This window comes from Salvelinus alpinus, chromosome 19 (assembly GCF_045679555.1).
Source record: "Salvelinus alpinus chromosome 19, SLU_Salpinus.1, whole genome shotgun sequence".
Taxonomy (NCBI): domain Eukaryota; kingdom Metazoa; phylum Chordata; class Actinopteri; order Salmoniformes; family Salmonidae; genus Salvelinus; species Salvelinus alpinus.
This window is the reverse complement of record NC_092104.1, coordinates 39,923,785-39,942,008: the sequence shown is the minus strand read 5'-3', so window position 1 is coordinate 39,942,008 and position 18,224 is coordinate 39,923,785. Positions and strand designations below refer to the sequence as shown.

The 18,224-nt window shown below is 41.8% G+C and overlaps 1 protein-coding gene across 9 annotated transcripts; it reads right to left on the bottom strand.

Annotated features, from left to right (window-relative positions):
- Window positions 1-1,808: 1,808 nt before the first annotated feature.
- On the bottom strand, window positions 1,809-18,162 carry LOC139545928 (endophilin-B2-like). 9 transcript variants are annotated; one of them, XM_071354183.1, is made up of 13 exons: window positions 18,024-18,162; window positions 16,909-17,050; window positions 16,690-16,701; window positions 16,004-16,132; window positions 12,411-12,544; window positions 12,097-12,189; window positions 9,785-9,847; window positions 8,450-8,473; window positions 4,390-4,479; window positions 4,101-4,201; window positions 3,928-3,942; window positions 3,566-3,788; window positions 1,809-3,390 (listed from the first exon to the last, which is right to left on the bottom strand). In XM_071354183.1, the coding sequence occupies exons 1-13, from the start codon at window positions 18,084-18,086 to the stop codon at window positions 3,283-3,285; spliced, it is 1,197 nt and encodes a 398-aa protein (XP_071210284.1). In that variant the 5' UTR covers window positions 18,087-18,162; the 3' UTR covers window positions 1,809-3,282. The 9 variants fall into 9 exon arrangements, with proteins under 9 accessions (XP_071210284.1, XP_071210287.1, XP_071210288.1 ...); XM_071354186.1 differs by lacking the exon at window positions 3,928-3,942; XM_071354187.1 differs by lacking the exon at window positions 8,450-8,473.
- Window positions 18,163-18,224: the final 62 nt, after the last annotated feature.

Genomic DNA, 18,224 nt, shown 5'->3' with positions numbered 1-18,224 from the left:
GATCAGAGAAGTAGTTGGTGAACCAGGCGAGGCAATCATTAGAGAAACCAAGGCTGTCGAGTCTGCCGATGAGGGTGTGGTGATTGACAGAGTCAAAAGCCTTGGCCAGGTCAATGAATACGGCTGCACAGTATTGTTTCCTATCGATGGCGGTTAAGATATCGTTTATGACCTTGAGCGTGGCTGAGGTGCACCCATGACCAGCTCTGAAACCAGATTGCATAGCGGAGAAGGTATGGTGGGATTCGAAATGGTCGGTAATCTGTTTGTTGACTTGGCTTTCGAAGACCTTAGAAAGGCAGGGTAGGATAGATATAGGTCTGTAGCTGTTAGGGTCAAGAGTGTCCCCCCCTTTGAAGAGGGGGATAACCGCAGCTGCTTTCCAATCTTTGGGAATCTCAGACGACACGAAAGAGAGGTTGAAAAGGCTAATAATAGGGGTGGCAACAATTTCAGCAGATAGTTTTAGAAAGAAAGGGTCCAGATTATCTAGCCCGGCTGATTTGTAAGGGTCCAGATTTTGCAGCTCTTTCAGAACATCAGCTGACTGTATTTGGGAGAAAGAGAAATGGGGAAGGCTTGGGCGAGTAGCAGAGGGGAGGGCAGTGCTGTTGACCGGGGTAGGGGTAGCCAGGTGGAAAGCATGGCCAGCCGTAGAAAAATGCTTATTGAAATTCTCAATTATAGTGGATTTGTCAGTGGTGACAGTGTTTCCTATCTTCAGTGCAGTTGGAAGCTGGGAGGAGGTGTTCTTATTCTCCATGGACTTTACAGTGTCCCAGAACTTTTTTGAATTTGTGTTGCAGGAAGCAAATTTCTGCTTGAAAAAGCTAGCCTTGGCTTTTCTAACTGCCTGTGTATATTGGTTTCTAGCTTCCCTGAAAAGTTGCATATCACGGGGGCTGTTCGATGCTAATGCAGAACGCCATAGGATGTTTTTCTGTTGGTTAAGGGCAGTCAGGTCAGGAGAGAACCAAGGGCTATATATGTTCCTGGTTCTAAATTTCTTGAATGGGGCATGCTTATTCAAGATGGTGAGGAAGGCATTTTTTTTAAATATCCAGGCATCCTCTACTGACGGGATGAGATCAATATCCTCCAGGATACCTCGGCCAGGTCGATTAGAAAGGCCTGCTCGCTGAAGTGTTTCAGGGAGCGTTTGACAGTGATGAGTGGAGGTCGTTTGACCGCTGACCCATTACGGATGCAGACAATGAGGCAGTGATCGCTGAGATCTTGGTTGAAAACAGCAGAGGTGTATTTGGAGGGCAAGTTGGTTAGGATGATATCTATGAGGGTACCCGTGTTTACGGAATTGGGGTGGTACCTGGTAGGTTCATTGATAATTTGTGTGAGATTGAGGGCATCAAGCTTAGATTGTAGGATGGCTGGGGTGTTAAGCATGTTCAAATTTAGGTCGCCTAGCAGCACGAGCTCTGAAGATAGATGGGGGGCAATCAGTTCACATATGGTGTACACACACCATGTATTTATATTCTGGATTCTGACACTGCTCACTAATATAATCTACTTTGGATTGTTAAATTTGATTTCTTGTTTAGATCTTCTGCTTATTTGTGTATTTGCTAGACATTCTACTGCACTTTAGGATCTAGTAACATATGCATTTCACTGCATCTGCAGGAACACCTGCAAATAGACCAATAAACTTTGATTTGATGTGTTACAGGATGTTGGACATAAAGTTCAAATTAAATGTATTTAGAAGAGAATGATTACTTTCCATCTGACTGCTACACCAGAATATTAGCTTAAGAACAACTTGAGCTGACAACCACATGACCGGATTGTGTCCAAATAAAAGCATACTTTTTTTTATTACATCCTACATATTTTCATTCATTCAGCATGGCTTGTAAACAGGCAATAAATACATTGACAGTAAAAGGCAGAAAAGGGTCAAAACAAGACATGCCACAGCAGCAATGGTACAAACCAGGGTTGGGCTCAATTCAGAATTGCATGCATATACTTGTTTGCTTTGGTACTAAAATAAATAAATAAATACAACCATTAAAACTTTGGATTACATTTTTTTTTTTTTAAGAGGCTTTTCAGTGGACAGAACACTCTGACCAACTCCTGCCAGTAGCACATGCAGCAGCCTAGGTCCTGTCTGAAGACACTTAGACTTGATCACAGAAAAGACATCAGATCAAACAAACATTTTACTAAAAAGAAACAAAGACAACTGAAGGAACAGTAACATGTTTAAGAAACAGAAGAGCAAAAGAGCAAACTAAAAAAAGGGACAAATGGGAATATAGCTAATCACAGATCCTTAAATGATAACAAGTTATGGTCTTGCATGCCAAAATGTATGTTCTGTGTTAGATCTGGCCTGTCTTCTTCAAAGGAAGTGTCCAAGCAAACAGGAGTGTGTGGACCTTGTGGTGTGTACAATACATTCTATTAGTTATAGCAGATGGAAACAGCTCTCTCGCATCATTGTAAGGCAGCTAGTAAACGACTAGGAGTGCTTCAAATATTTGCTGTAAGAGTGATTACATTCCCAGTTCGTTAAGCAGGGCATACGACCATGAAATGTTTCAGTTCCAGGTAGTGGTAGAGGAAAATTACATTATAGGAATGTGGTCTAACTACAGGTGCATGGAATGGAAAAAATTGGTGCATTGGTGCATATAGTTTAAACAGGTGATAGTGAGTGGGCAGGCTGTATGAAGCTTCACACCTGCTGTGAAAGGTCACCTAAAATAAAACCAAAAAGCCTGAATAATACAGGGGATTTCAGTATGTACAGATCTGCTATCTTAATTTGGCCACTCCGTTGTCGCAGAGAATTTTCCAGCGGAGCAGGAAATGCAAATTGTAGTGTATTCAAGGTTTAAAAAGGCTTCTAAAGTTTGTAATTTCCACTTAAAAAATGTCAGACTTGATTTGCCCTATTGAAAAAATGTATCAGCCCCTACAAACATGTCCCTTAATTATAATCCACATAATCATGTACATGTCTTGTAGCTGCAGGATTATTGTCCTGCTGTGAGAAGCAGGGTGAAATTAAAATCTATAAACATCTCACAATTCAGAATTTTCAGCCAAGGTAACCATTCCTCCATATTCAATGTAGCGCATTTGTCTTCATAATTACCAATGATTTCATGCAGTCCTGGTGCGTACAGAATGTACAGTGGGTGTGTTTGCTTGTTTGAATTCGTCAACGTCTGCATGTTTGAAGGCATGTGAGTGCAATTGTGTGTGTGTGTGTGTGTGTCTCCATGTATTTCTTTGAGTGTAGTTTCTTTAGCTGAGCAGCTCCAGGTATGTGACAGGCACTCTCCCTTTCTGGTTCCCTCTCTCGCCAACGAGCCAGTCAGAGTCCATGCCTGGCACTGTGTAAACTGTGATTAACTGGGAAAAGACAAAACATACAGTAGTGTATTAATAGTTATTCAGCAGTGTTAATACAATTAAACTGTACATGAGCCAGCAATCAGTCCACATATTCTAGCCTTGCACGGACACACCTGATTAAACTAATAAATCACTGGCGTGCACAAAGGAAGGATTGTGTGCGTGTGCTCACCTCGTCCGCCAGTAGGGAGAGCTCACTGGTGTCGGCAGCGTCATAGTCGTACAGGACCTTGGCCTTGCGTGTGCCTGTGGCGGGGGCCTGTACCTCTTCGATTTTCAGTGTGTCTGTCTCCACAGCGCTGGCAGCGTCCTGGGGTAGGGTGGCATTCCCCTGGGGAGAGGAGCCACCGGAGGCCATGGAGAGACCCGGGTTACCAGCAAACGCGTTGGGAAACCTGCAGAGGTTTCGGGAGAGAAGACAGTCATAAGGTACACAGCACATTCCTTAAGGAAAAATAAGACTCCACCATGTTTGATTTAGAAAAGCGGTTAACATAAATATGTTACTGTAAATCGCCATCAAATGTTACTTACACATCTCCATTGGAACTGAGAGCATAAGAGATAACAGTGGAGATGGTCATTGATAAACAGCATACACCCATTTGAATAGAGCAAAACATTGCAGCAAATGAAAGCCAGGCATAGACACCCCAGCTAAGTATGCCCAATATACATGTGTGCATCTACCCAGAGCCAGTCCTCACCTGCCCAGCTCTTTCTGCAGGTCCTGCATGTGCAGGTAACACTGCTTGTAGTAGGCTGTCTGTGCCTCCACAAACTCATGCAGGCAGCGCAGGTGGTTCACCTACAGACAACATATCCAAAACACAGACAAGACAACCCCATTAGAAATACTTGTTCCTCCTCAACATACCCTGTTACCACCATGTTAAAACAGCACAATACACGGTAGACAGTACATATGCTAAAGAGAACGGTTATGTGTAGTGGTCATGTTTGTCCTCTCTATATATGTGTGACCTCATGACTCACGTGTGTACTGCTGATGCCCTCCAGCAGGAGTCGTGTGACCTCTGCCTGTCTGTCAAACTCTGTCTGGGCCACTCGAAGTTCATGCGCTGCCTACAGAACAACAACACAGAATGAGATAACATGTAATTAGGGCTGTGGCGGTCACAAAATTAGGTCAGCCGGTGACTGTCAAGCAAATAACTGTCGGTCTCACGGTAATTGACGTTAATTAACAAACATATTTAGCATCTCCTGGTTTCCACACATCACCTACAAGCCACAGATGCAGAACTTTTGGAACATCTACATTTTAAAGTCTAATAAATCCATGTAATATAGCCTACACCTTCACAATAAATCCATTATTTATTAAAGAAAGGTCTAAAGAAGCAAGATATGAAGAAAATGTAGTCTATTTCAAAAGATCAAAATAGCATACTATGCGTTGTCCTTGTTAGGTCCTGATATGCCATTTGGCTGTGAGCTACACTAATTTAGCAGACAAGATTTGCTTAGAATTCCGTGGCATTACTTTATAGTTTGAAGAATACAATTGAACAAAGTTGAATAAAATAGAAAGGATATTTTCTCCAAATGATTTGAGGGAGTGCTGGTATTCTGTGTTGAGCGGTTAACAAAGAAATAGGTACAACTATATGCTTAGAACTATTAATGTAAATTTAGTTGTTCTACAAACGTTGGGCTATATGTTTTGATTTTGAATGCATTGTAAGGCCGCATGATGCGACTAATGATGATTTGAAAAAAAAATTGCTTGAAGAGCCTGAGCTCTGCTTTGTTTTTTTTTGGACAGGCTGTACACACGATCAGTCTCTCATTCATAATTTGACAGCACTTGATAATGCCTCGAATTTCATGGTGGCATCCCCTGTGTGTGGCCGTTACACACCCTAAAAAAAAAAATCCATGCCTTTTGTGGCCAGTGACAGTTGTGCCCTTCTCTCCGAGTGGTGCGCGCACCGATGAACCTCTCACTCACATGGCTCTCCAGCAGTGATCTGGTCTTTCTCACAGGCTACAAGTGAAGACAGACACATTGGGGACGCAACTCACGCATCCTTATCCAATTCCAAGGTGCATATTGAAGATACTGGAAGAACTGTTCACATTTACTTTGTCAGCCAACAAGATGAGTAGGTCTAACGAACAGCAAAAGCACTAGCCTACGTCAATTTACTACCCTCATAGTACAAAAGGTGACCTATTCTTATCTGTGCGAGAAATAAATATTTCAAACATAGTCTGGGACAGTTGTGGGATGTGATATATCCAAAATTATAACAACCACTAGCATCAAAAAAACGTTTTTACGCAATGTGGCTGAAGTACCAGATCAGAACGTTTAGCTTGAAATGTTGATAAACTATTAGGCTATTTCTTCACATTATAAGTGCAGCAATGCGCACATGTCAGTAGGCTAGAAGCACAAATGTTCCATGAGCGGGAAAACACCATTGTCTAAAGTGACCACAAATGTGATTATGCATGTAATGCTTCTATAAAAATGTGCATTTTTATGGTGAAAATGATCTTCCCCAAACTTGAAACTCACACGCTGATTATGTATGCCAGTTAGGCTCTAAAGCGGATTAATGTGCTTAATTTTAAGAAGTTATTTGGCCACTTTAGTTGTGATACAAATCTTATCAAAACATATAGGCCAGGATACATGAGGCGTGTGACTATGATTAGAAAAAGTCACCAAAATGTTTTATTATTTCTTGCCTTATGCTGGGCATCATTCACAAGTGATTATCTATAATTCATAAGTGATAGTCTAATATTGTCACCCATCAGACTATTATTGAATTAATATTATCTTTACATACAGTACTGTCAAAAGTTTGGACACACCTACTCATTCAAGGGTTTTCCTTTATTTTTACTATTTTCTACATTGTAGAATAACAGAAGACATCAAAACTATGAAATAACACAAATGGAATCATGTAGTAACCAAAAAAGTATATTTTAGAATCTTCAAATAGCCACCCTTTGCCTTGATGACAGATTTGCACTCTCTTGACATTCTCTCAATCTGCTGAGCACTTTGTGGCTGCTTTTCCTTCACTCTGCGGTCCAACTTATTCCAAACCATCTCAATTGGGTTGGGGTTGGGTGATTGTGGAGGCCAGGTCATCTGATGCAGCACTCCGTCACTCTCCTTCTTGGTCAAATAGCCCTTACACAGCCTGGAGGTGTGTTGGGTCATTGTCCTGTTGAAAAACAAATGATAGTGCCACTAAACGCAAACATAATGGGTTGGCGTATCGCTGCAGAATGCTCTGGTAGTCATGCTGGTTAAGTGTGCCTTGAATTCTCAATAAATAACCGACAGTGTCACCAGCCAAGCACCATCACACCTCGTCCTCCATGCTTCACGGTGGGAACCACACATGCGTAGATCATCTGTTCACCTACTCTGCGTCTCACAAAGCCACGGCAGTTGGAACCAAAACTCTCAAATTTGGACTCATCAGACCAAAGGACCGATTTCCACCGGTCTAATGTCCATTGCTTGTGTTTCTTGGCCCAACCAAGTCCCTTCTTCTTATTGGTGTCCTTTAGTAGTAGTTTCTTTGCAGCAATTCGACCATGAAGGCCTGATTCACGCAGTCTTCTCTGAACAGTTGATGTTGAGATGTGTCTGTTACTTGGAACTGTGTGAAGCATTTATTTGGGCTGCAATCTGAGGTGCAGTTAACTCTAATGAACTTATCCTCTGCAGCAGAGGTAACTCTGGGTCTTCGTTTCCTGTGGCGGTCCTCATGAGAGTCAGTTTCATCATAGCGCTTGGTGGTTTTTGCGACTGCACTTGAAGAAACGTTCAAAGTTCTTGAAATGTTCCTGATTGACTGATCTTCATGTCTTGAAGTAATGATGGCCTGTCGTTTCTCTTTGCTTATTTGAGCTGTTCTTGCCATAATATGGACTTGGTCTTTTACCAAATAGGTCCATTTCTGTATACCTTGTCACAACACATCTTACTGGCTCAAACGCATTAATGAAAGAAATTCTACAAATTAACTTAACAAGGCACACAAATTAATTTAAATGCATTCCAGGGGACTACATCATGAAGCTGGTTGAGAGAATGCCAAGTGTGCGCAAAGCTGTCATCAAGGCAAATGGTGGTTACTTTGAAGAATATATCAAATATATTTTGATTTGTTTAACCCTTTTCTGGTTACTACATGATTCCATCTGTGTTATTTCATAGTTTTGATGTCTCCACAAATATTATTATTGTTAATTACAATAATTAAAAAATAAAGAAAAACCCTTAATAGAGTAGGTGTGTCCAAACTTTTGACTGGTACTATATATTAAATAGTGTGTGTGTGAAATTTGATTTGAATTAGAATGGACCATTATCATGCACCTGTCCCGAAAAAGGGGCAGCGAGAAAAAATACATGTCATCTATGCACTTAAATAACGATTGGAGGACACTTTTCCTAAGGTTCATTTTCATGCAACCCAGGTAGGCTATACTCCTTTTGTAAAGATAAGTAATGTGCTTAATATTAGGAAAGTTGAGAAATAAATATAGTAGGCCTAGCCTATAGAAAGCTGATGGGAACCTCCTCTTTTTAATAGAGGCCATCACTCTGTTTTCTCACGTAATTGCATAGCCTATAGAAATGTTGTGCAACACAAGCTCTCATGAAGTATTTGTTTAAATTTTCGATTACATTTGCATTGATGTCAGAGTGATTAGAGGAACAATAGAGTGCGGAGTACCAGGTAGTTAGAAGGTTGGTAGGCTACTAATGAACAGCAGCAGCAGAGCTTGGAGAAGCCTAGTTACCATGACTAAAACAGTCACGTGGAATTGACTGCATTCATGAATCGTGAACGCTGGTGTGGCGGTAATAGCTACATGTAATATTACTTCACAGCATTGTCCTTTATCAGCTGTTTTGTTTGTGTCCACCAGTATGTACTCTGGGGGATATAACTTGCGGAAAGAGACACTATCTAGAAACAAAAGATAAAGAGTAAAGATATAATTTATATAGACAGTATGTGAGGACGGTATCCAAACATGTCGTACTCACTTTGTCCACTTCCTCACTCCAAAGCTGAAAAGCCGCAGGACAACAAGAGAGGGGGGGAGAGACACACATTCTGATGACATCACAGGGGAGACACACACATTCTCAGATTGAGACTGATGACATGACAGTTAAGAAACATACGTTTTCAACCCAGGGGTGCATTCAAGACAGCAGATTTGCCAGATATTCTGGTACTGTGCTCAGAGTAAATCTTATCTGGATCATTTGAAGTGAAACACATGTGAAGATCTTTACACTACTTTTGTGGGTGTGTCTGAAAAGTGTCACATAGATAATGGACTTTATGCCGAAAGCAATCTGGTGATAAAGTGGTTCGAGCGTTGGGCCAGTAACCGAAAGGTTGCTGGATCGAAACCCCGTCAAGGTAAAAATCTGTCGTTCTGCCCCTGAACAAGGCAGTTAACCCACTGTTCCCCGATAGACCGTCATTGTAAATAAGAATTTGTTCTTAACTGACTTGTCTAGTTAAATAAATAAACTGTTGCTACAGATGTCGAAGCACAGAATTGTCTAGAATAAAAAAATATGTCTCATAGTGTGTCTTGTATACAACCCTGGTTGTCATGGGTGACAACACAAAGATAGACCTGATTAACATTATAGTGACTTATACTCCAAGTCGATATTCACGTCATGTTGTAGCTGTATAGTCCATTTTTGTTGTTGGTGGGGCCACAACGTTCTATTTAATTAAAACTGGGATTATACCATGGAATTGTTGAATACTCAATTCTGATTGGCTAGAAGCGCATTCTAGAGCAGGCATTATTTCCCTATAATGCACAGCAATATTCAATGGCTATGAAGTTAATTCTTAATAGTCTCTCTGGGACAGTGCATATTGTTGTCTTTGCCCTAGCACTAACACACCGGACTCAAATAATCAAAGTCTTGACGATGAGTTGATCAGCTGAATCAAGTGTGTTAGTGCTAGGGAAAAACAGTGTGCACCCCTTTGGACCCCCCAGGACAAGCCTCGCCAGCCACCCTGATCTCAGTCAGCTTACATAAATGGTTCGCAACACAAATATCTGCATCTGTGTAGAGAATATCTCACAAGCTTACGTGAATGGCTCGTGAGATCAGGGTGGCTCGCAAGGCAACCGCAGGACCAGGATTGGGAAACACTGCTCTAGGACCTCTAGGGGGAGCGGGGCTCTCAACACATGGCTGTAGTCTCTACCTGCCTGCAACATGACGCATGTGGACACTGTGTATGGAGAGGCTGCTCGAGGTTATGAGCACACTGAGGTCAGCAAGAGTAGGCTACATGTAGTGTTAGCGTAGCGTGGACTGGCTGTTTAAGCTCCTTACCGCAGATGCACTGGCAGAGAGGACATAATTCCTGGGTCTGGTCTCCTGAAAATCAGGCACAGCCTACAGACATGGCAGAGCAGTTTACACATACAGTATGGTGTGCACCAAACCAAAGAAACAAAATCAAACAAAACAAAAAAAAGTATAATAAAGTCATGTGACAGGAAAGCACACAACAGCAAAAACGAAACCATTTGTTCTTTGCTTGCTGATATACAGAGACAAGTCTGAGACCGGTCCAAATAACTTTCTACACCTGCATATCTCCTGGTGATTCCCAAGCCGCGTTAGACTAGAAGGTTAATGACTATACAGCATGTGTATATAAACACAGCAGGATGTGAGATCATTGTGTGGACACAGCCTGTCATGTGTCATAGCCCATAAAAAGGAAGCCGACCTTCAACCATTACGCCATTTTAGCCTCAAACTAGCTTACACAATGTGTAGCCTGCAAAGTATACCTAGACAATAGTTCCTGTCTTCCTGTCAAAGGCTAAACTATAATATAATGGAGTAACTGGAATGTTATATACTGGGTGATGAGTTGTTGGTTTGATCTTTAAAATGTATATTTTATGTAAATGTATGAGCACGTAGAAAATAATTTATTCTTCTGAGGACAATATAGACTTTACAGTTGGCACTAGCATTTGGGCAGGTAGCGTTCTCCTGATATCCGCCAAACACAGATTTGGGCATCGGGCTGCCAGATGGTGAAGCGTGATTTATCACTCTAGAGAACACGTTTCCACTGCTCCAGAGTCCAATGGCGGTGAGCTTTACACCACTCCAGCCGACACTTGGCATTGTGCATGGTGATCTTAGGCTTGTGTGCAGCTGCTCGGCCACGGAAACCCATTTCATGAAGCTCCCAACGAACAGTTATTGTGCCGACGTTGCTCCAGAGGCAGTTTGGAACTAGGTAGTTAGTGTTGCAACTAAGGAGAGACGATTTTTACATGCTACGCGCTTCAGCACTCGGTGGTCCCGTTCTGTGAGCTTGTGTGGCCGACCACTTTGCGGCTCAGCCATTGCTGCTTCTAGACCTTTTCACTTCACAATAACAGGACTTATAGTTGACCGGGGCAGCTCTAGCAGGGCAGAAATTTGACAAACTGACTTGTTAAGGTGGCATACTATAACGGTGCCACGTTATATGTCACTGAGCTCTTCAGTAAGGCCATTCTACTGCCAATGTTTCTTTGGAGATTGCATGGCTGTGTGCTCGATTTTATACACGTGTAGGCAACGGGTGTAGCTGATATATCCAAATCTACTAATTTGAAGGAGTGTCCACATACTTTTGTATATATAGTGTAAGTAGGCTAAACAAATACATAAATATTTCAAAATTAGCATGCGTTCATGTGGCAATCACCATGCATACAGGTTTCAAATATCTGATTTGATATTAGTCTACAACTGAAAGAACATACATCTGTTTATTTACTCATGTTATTACAGGAAAAAATATCTAATCAAATGGCTAATACAATGGCTTATCAAATCAGATCTTTGCCCTGAAGGAAAAACTCAGCCAAAAATCTAAACATTTGAAATGCTCTGATAGAATGGGAGCAGGGAATGTGAAGTGAAGCTAGAAGTTGGTCATGGTATAATCGGGCAAGCAGGTTAGCAATCAGGACTCTCAACTCCAGTCATCTGCACTCACATGGGACAGGGCCTCTCCTCTCACTACTGCTATCAAATAGGCCTTTGTGATTTAATGAGGGGATACATTTGGTAATTGGATGCAATTTGTCACGGACTCAAATGAGTCTAATTTAAAAGCCACTTTTGTTTCACCATTTTCCAAATACTTTTGCGTACTACTCAGTTTTGTTGACTCTAGGGTCATATACGGGTTTGCTCCAGTGTAAATCAAATCAAAGTTTATTTGTCACATGTGCCGAATACAGACCTTACCGTTAAATGCTTACTTACAAGCTTAAAATTCTTACAAGGCCCTACACCATGCCACAAGTTCATTTCACTCACTTTCAAGAGAACTCTAGTCTGTTTTTTTCCCTCTCTCCCTCTCTCTTGGCTTCTCATTGAGCTTGGAAGACAAACATGCACTTAACTGGATTTCATGGTGGCAATGAGCATGTCAGAAAGAAAAAGGGAAAATAAAATAACTAAAAGTGGACAATATTTTACACTAATACTCACTTCTCCCTCACACTGTGAACATAATTAGAACAGAGAAAGATGTTAGTTAGCAGTAGCAGTTCACTCTGAACTGGAGCCTGGTTACATGATGCAGCTGAAGGTGCACAGCGAGAGGTGGTGGAGGGCAGACTCACCGCAGCCTTGGACTCCGCTAGTTTGGCTTTCTTCAGTCGTGCTTTACTGGAGTCCAGGTCCAGTCTGCGGTTCTCCAGGAGACGCCTCTCTTTCTGAGACAGAGAGGAGAAGATCAGCACCTCTCTGCACGGCATGACCCCACACATACAGGCTACGTTTAACTTGGCTAGGCCCTAATTCCCTGCTACATCCACACAGTAATAAGAAGTAGAGTAAAACCCAAGGTGTTGATTAGCATTGTATTAAATCCTGGTCTATACACTGGTCTGCATGCAATCTCATGATGTCCCTCTGAGGCCAGAAAGCCACTCACTGAGATGGTCCTCCAGTCTCCTTCCAGAAAGTTCCTGAGTGGGGCAAGGAAGCTGATAGCGGAGGTCTGTAGGAACTCTCTCTGTGCACCGCCTAGTCTCCTCTCACAGTCACCTACCTTGATCAGGGTGCTACCTACAGAACACACACACGAGCATATGATGAACCCACACACAATATGTGAAATATACAGTGGGCTCCAAAATTACTGTCACCCCTGACTGGCAATGCACAAACAATACTTAAAAAGATAAACAATATAATTATAGAGATAAACTCAAAATACCAACATGTGAGAAATACTGTACTTTATTAATGTTTCAATGGAACCCACCAAAATTATGCAATTATATAATACAAAATACATTTCACCAAAATCAAGGTTTCATAATTATTGGCACTCCTCATTTAGTACTTAGTGCCACCACCTCTGGCAAGGATAACAGCATGGAGTCTTTTCCTGTAATGTTTGACAAGGTTAAGGAACACATTTGGAGGGATTTTGGACCATTCCTCTATGCAGATCCTTTCAAGATCCTTCACATTCTTGGGTTTGTGCTTATCAACTGCCCTCTTCAACACAGCCCACAGGTTTTCGAATGGATTGAGGTTTGGCGACAGATAGCCACGGCAGAACATTGATTCTGTCACAGAACCATTTCTGTGTGGATCTTGAGGTATGTTTGCGTCATTGTCTTGTTGGAAAGTCCACCTACGGCCAAGTCCCAGCCTTCTGGCAGAGGCAGCCAGATTGTTAGCCAAAATTGCCTGATACTTGGTAGAATTCATTATGCCATCAATCTTAACCAGTGCCCCTGGACCTCTGGAATTAAAACAGCCCCAAAACATCACTGACCCACCACCATATTTCACCGTGCGTATGAGGTGCCTCTCCTTGTATGCATCTCTGTTTCGACACCGAATGTGCAGATGCTGTATCTGACCAAAACGTTCCATTTTGGTCTCGTCTGACCAGAACACCTTCACCCAGTCATAATGTAAATGACGTTTGGCAAACTCCAAGCGCTTGCTTGTCTTGGGGTCAGAAAGGGCTTTATTCTGGCAACCCTTCCAAAGAGCCTGTGGTTGTGGCATCTGATGGTGCTTTTTGAAAGACATCACCAAGGCCTGCAGTTCTTTCACAGTGATTCTTGGGGATTTTGATGCGTCTCTCACCATCCCCCTCCCTATCTTGGGGGGGGGAATGCATTTGCGTCCTCTACCCGTGAGGTTTTCAACTGTTCCATATCTTTTGAATTTTCTAATAATTGCCCTGGCAGTGCTCAGTGGTATATTCAATCGTTTGTGGATCTTCTTGTAGCATTACCAGATTTATGAAGGTCTACGACCATCTGTCTCGTTTGAACTGCCACTACTTTTGTTTTCTTCATGGTGTTGGATGACAGCGGGATATTGCACGTGTGTTACCTCATTTTTATACCCTAATGAAACAGAAAGTGATGTAATGGCTCAATATTGTTCCTTAAGTCATAGATACACTTAAATAAGTAGAATTTAATTCCTGGTTTAATTTTGGTTGATGTTATTTTCAATAATCTTTAAGGGTGCCATTAATTGTGAAACGTTGATTTTTGGGGACATTGATTTTTAATTAAATCAATAAATGATTTTGTTGGGTTCCATTGAAACATTAATAAAGTACAGTATTTTTCACATGTTGCTATTTTGATTTTCTCCCTATAATGATATTGTTTATATTTTAAGTTCAAGTATTGCTTGTGCATTGCCAGTCAGGGGTGCCAGTAATTTTGGAACCCATTGTAGGTATAAGAGTCTAACTTATTACTTAGGAATGACTTAATGCTTATCATAAGATTACAGACAGACAAAGTCAAGACCAATAGGATTTGGTAGTGCAACACAACCGGTTCAGGATCTCAAACATTAAAGCTGCAATATGTTACTTTTTGGGTGACTCAACCAAATTCACATAGACATGTGAGTTATTAGTCTGTCACTCTCATTGAAAGCAAGTCTAAGAAGCGGTAGATCTGTTCTATGTGCAATATTTCTATGCTTCCCGTTCTTAAGTTTCATTTTTGCGTCTTTTTTTTATGTGCCCAACTACTTTATACATGCGAAGAAAGAGGAACGGAACCAGAGAGGGAATTCCTAGAGTAGCAACATTCTTGACATGGCAGAAACTCAAATTTCCCCTTCGAATGTAGGGGTTTCTCCAGATGTAAAACAGACAAAAGGAGTACAGGAATACCTGATGAATAACACCACACAGCAAGGATTATATCATCAAACAGGCCTACTACTTGCGGAATTTGAAGTATGCATATCTGTGTTGGTTACTTGTTGGAAGGCATGGACAGACCGCAATTGGTATACTGAGGAAATCATGTTTTCGACACGTCACTGCTGTGAGGAGACACTACTACAACAGAGTTTCTACACCCACACACACAGAAGGTTACATCACTAAAACCCACAACTGAGAAACAGGCCACTAATGACCTGATTAGAGTAGCTGAGTGCCCATCTAGCTACTATTGCAGGAGAGGAAATAATGGGATTGATGACTGATGTATCGATCTGTACGCCAATAAGGGGTTTCCACTGCTCCACACAGTTATCTGCTTTGTGACATGGTGTACAAATGAATTAATTAGAAATCAAATTATTTAAATCACTAAAACATGCCTGTTCTTACTTAGTATAGGTTACTGTATGTGTGCATTTTTATTCTTGGAAAAAACAAAAAGGGGACTTACTGGCATCAGCTTGCCATTCTAAAATAATGGAATTAATGTATAAAACAAATCCTTGCTAAGCAGCAGTACTGCAGAGCTCTACATTAAGCTGTACATGGCCCAGCACTCAGGTCTCTGTGAATAAGCTCCATTCCAACTGAAGGAGAAAAGCACCAGACAGGCAGCCTAATAAACTAATTTCTGCATAAACATTCTGCGTATCAGAGCCAAGCCTGCAGCTCTCAACAACATTCACATAGGAGAGAGAGAGAGAGAGCGAAGCGAACTATTGATCCTCAGGACTGCCAGTGAAAGAGAGGCTGATTTATTGGCCTGACAAACATGAGACAGCCTGGAGGGCAGGGGCGGGAGGAGACCAATTCACTAACGCTCACAACAGCTATCGTCACCAATCTCACTGCTCACTCACCTTAGGGTGAAATCATCAGTAGAAACAAAGGCTTTGGGAAGAGTTCTACACTATAAACTCCTGGAAAATTATCATATGTTGAAGCTCGGAAGTTAAGATGTTCACTGTACCCTGTAATTACACCTGCAACCCTGTACATTAAACGTCTAATGTCATTTAAAATCAATATCCTGTATCAACTATGGAGATATTTTGTCACAGGGATATACCACAAATGGTTTGAGCACTTCTTATAGCACAAGGGTGAGGGCACAGGGTGAAGAGGTATTGGGTAAGTGTGAAAATGCATTTTCCAGAAACTGTAATTCATGGACTTGACTAGGGCTCAAGGCACGGTCTCGGTTTCCTCTCTCAAAAATGAAATGATCACTGGCCAATCCTCTCAAACAAACCAGATTTAGACCACCTGGGAAGAATAAGTATACACAAAGCCTGAGTACACACCATATGGAGTTCCAGGTCCAAAATCTTTAGCCGCATCCTGCATGTAATGACCCAGTAGTTCTCCATTATTTGGTCTGGATGGAATCGTTCTGTCAAGCTTCTCATACAGGAACTCCTCAATCCTGGCACCTGCCGATACAAAGAGGGGGATGTCCTGCTTCAAGAGAGGACTTGCCAAAAACAGTTGTCACAGATGGACACGATGAAACCTAGTCTGAGAATGGAAATTCGTGGGAGAGAAGAATGCCAAAGGAAAGTAAGAAAATGCCCAATATGACAAAGTAGAGTATTGTATGTTCAACATGGTGGGAATGAGGTGTAGAATGAAGATGTCGTGGAGATAAATGTTATTTCGCTCAGATAATGCATTTGTAGAGAGATTAACATATTTATCCCACACACGGTAAATGCATGTTTCTGAGGAATTAATTGCTGCATGTTACCCACAAGCCTGAGTCAGTGTCTGGTGTGCTTAACACACAGAGCTGTTGAGCTGCTCACTGATAAGTAGGCTACCGCTTGCAATAGAGGATAATCAACAGGTTTTCATACCCACAGAACAAGCGCTAGAACAGACTGGTGCTTGAAAACAGCCAATACTGCATAGAGCATTTGTCTGCTGCACTACAGACCAGACGGATGAAAAGATTCCACAACAGGGCACTATGGGAGGGAGGGATACTCACCAGTGTGGTCAACTGTAGCATGGAGAATCAGAGAGTCACAGGTTAGAGCACAATGCTCTCTATCACCATGCTACCGCCATGTTTCACATAAAAAAACTCATTGGTTTTCATCTAATGTGTTTTTGGTCCTTCTATCCTGTGTGTGTGTCTGCATTAAGTAGGGTTGGGAGTTGTGGAGGCCTCTGTCCTGATCAGTTCAGTGTGTATGCCGGGCCTTACTTGGGTTTGGCTGCAGCAGAACCTCTGTCTGCCTGAAGATTTTCTCTGTCCAGTTTTTTGTGGAATCGGCACGGCTGAGCAGATTCTCAAAATGGGCATCCAGCTCAGTCTTCTCTACCTGTCCGAACTTTTCCCCTGTAAACTTTGTCAAAATACACAATGAAAGAATCACTTTCACTTCTCTGTGAACAAGGCCTATTGCAGTGACTCAACATCAATAGTGCATTTTCACTGTTTCTGTGTATAATGGAACTTTTCTATAGTGTCCATGGTGCTGCCCTATGCCATGTCACTTGAATCTTCAACATTATCACTGGTGTAGGGATGCTCTTCACGCCATGCGTCTCCTCATACGCTACTGGAAACCATCTAACTAAATACCACGCCCTCATACGCCATGAAACACTAAACCTGCTAGTCTCCCAGTCCCTGTCTAATTAATGTTTCACCAGTCTTTTCCCATTGCCAGTATACTCCGCCAAGGGGTTTAGATACAAAGTCTGAGAAATCAAACTGAATGGAATTTCTATGGGCTGAACAGACATCCATTGCTTCCTTGCAACGTTACTGTAGACATTGGGAAATCAGTCCCACTGTCATTCCCTCTTGACATTTTCATCATGACCTGTTAGTTACATTTGTCATTATTGTGACAGTGTATCTGGTGTTGTAATTTTTGGGGGTTGGGCAAAGGGGGCACGAAAGGTCACCTCTGACCCCACAGCTACACCGTACCTGAAAAGCAAAGAAAGACCTCTGCGAAAACACAACTAGCGAACGTCAGCTATAGCATCAAGCTAGCAGTGGCTATCACAGATGGCATAGAAACCTTCCTTCAATATAACTGTCTATGTTACAAGCCAGGAAAACTAGCTAGCAGTACTGTACGGTGGCTACTATGAAAAAGGGAGGATAACGTCAGCTGAACCAATGTTTTGTGTAGGATATAGAGGGTATTCTGCCAATAACGTAAGCTAAAGTATTTGGCAATGATGCCAACTCATGCCGTTTCTAGTTTTTATTTAAGCCAGACGCTACTAGCTATTTCGCGAACATTAGCTAGCTAGCATTTAACGTTAGTCAATTTATAGGAGACACGACATAAATTACCCTACCTGTACAGCTCGTGTGAAAAACACTCCAGCATCCGAAGCTAATTTCTTCACGTTGAAATCCATTATGTAGTAAGTATCTGGCTAAACACACATCTAGCTATGTCCAGGGAGACGTTATTCAGTCAGCGGTATCTGTCACTGTCTCTGGTATCTACACATCATCCTGGAATCATTATTCTATCAGTGATCGTCTACCCATTT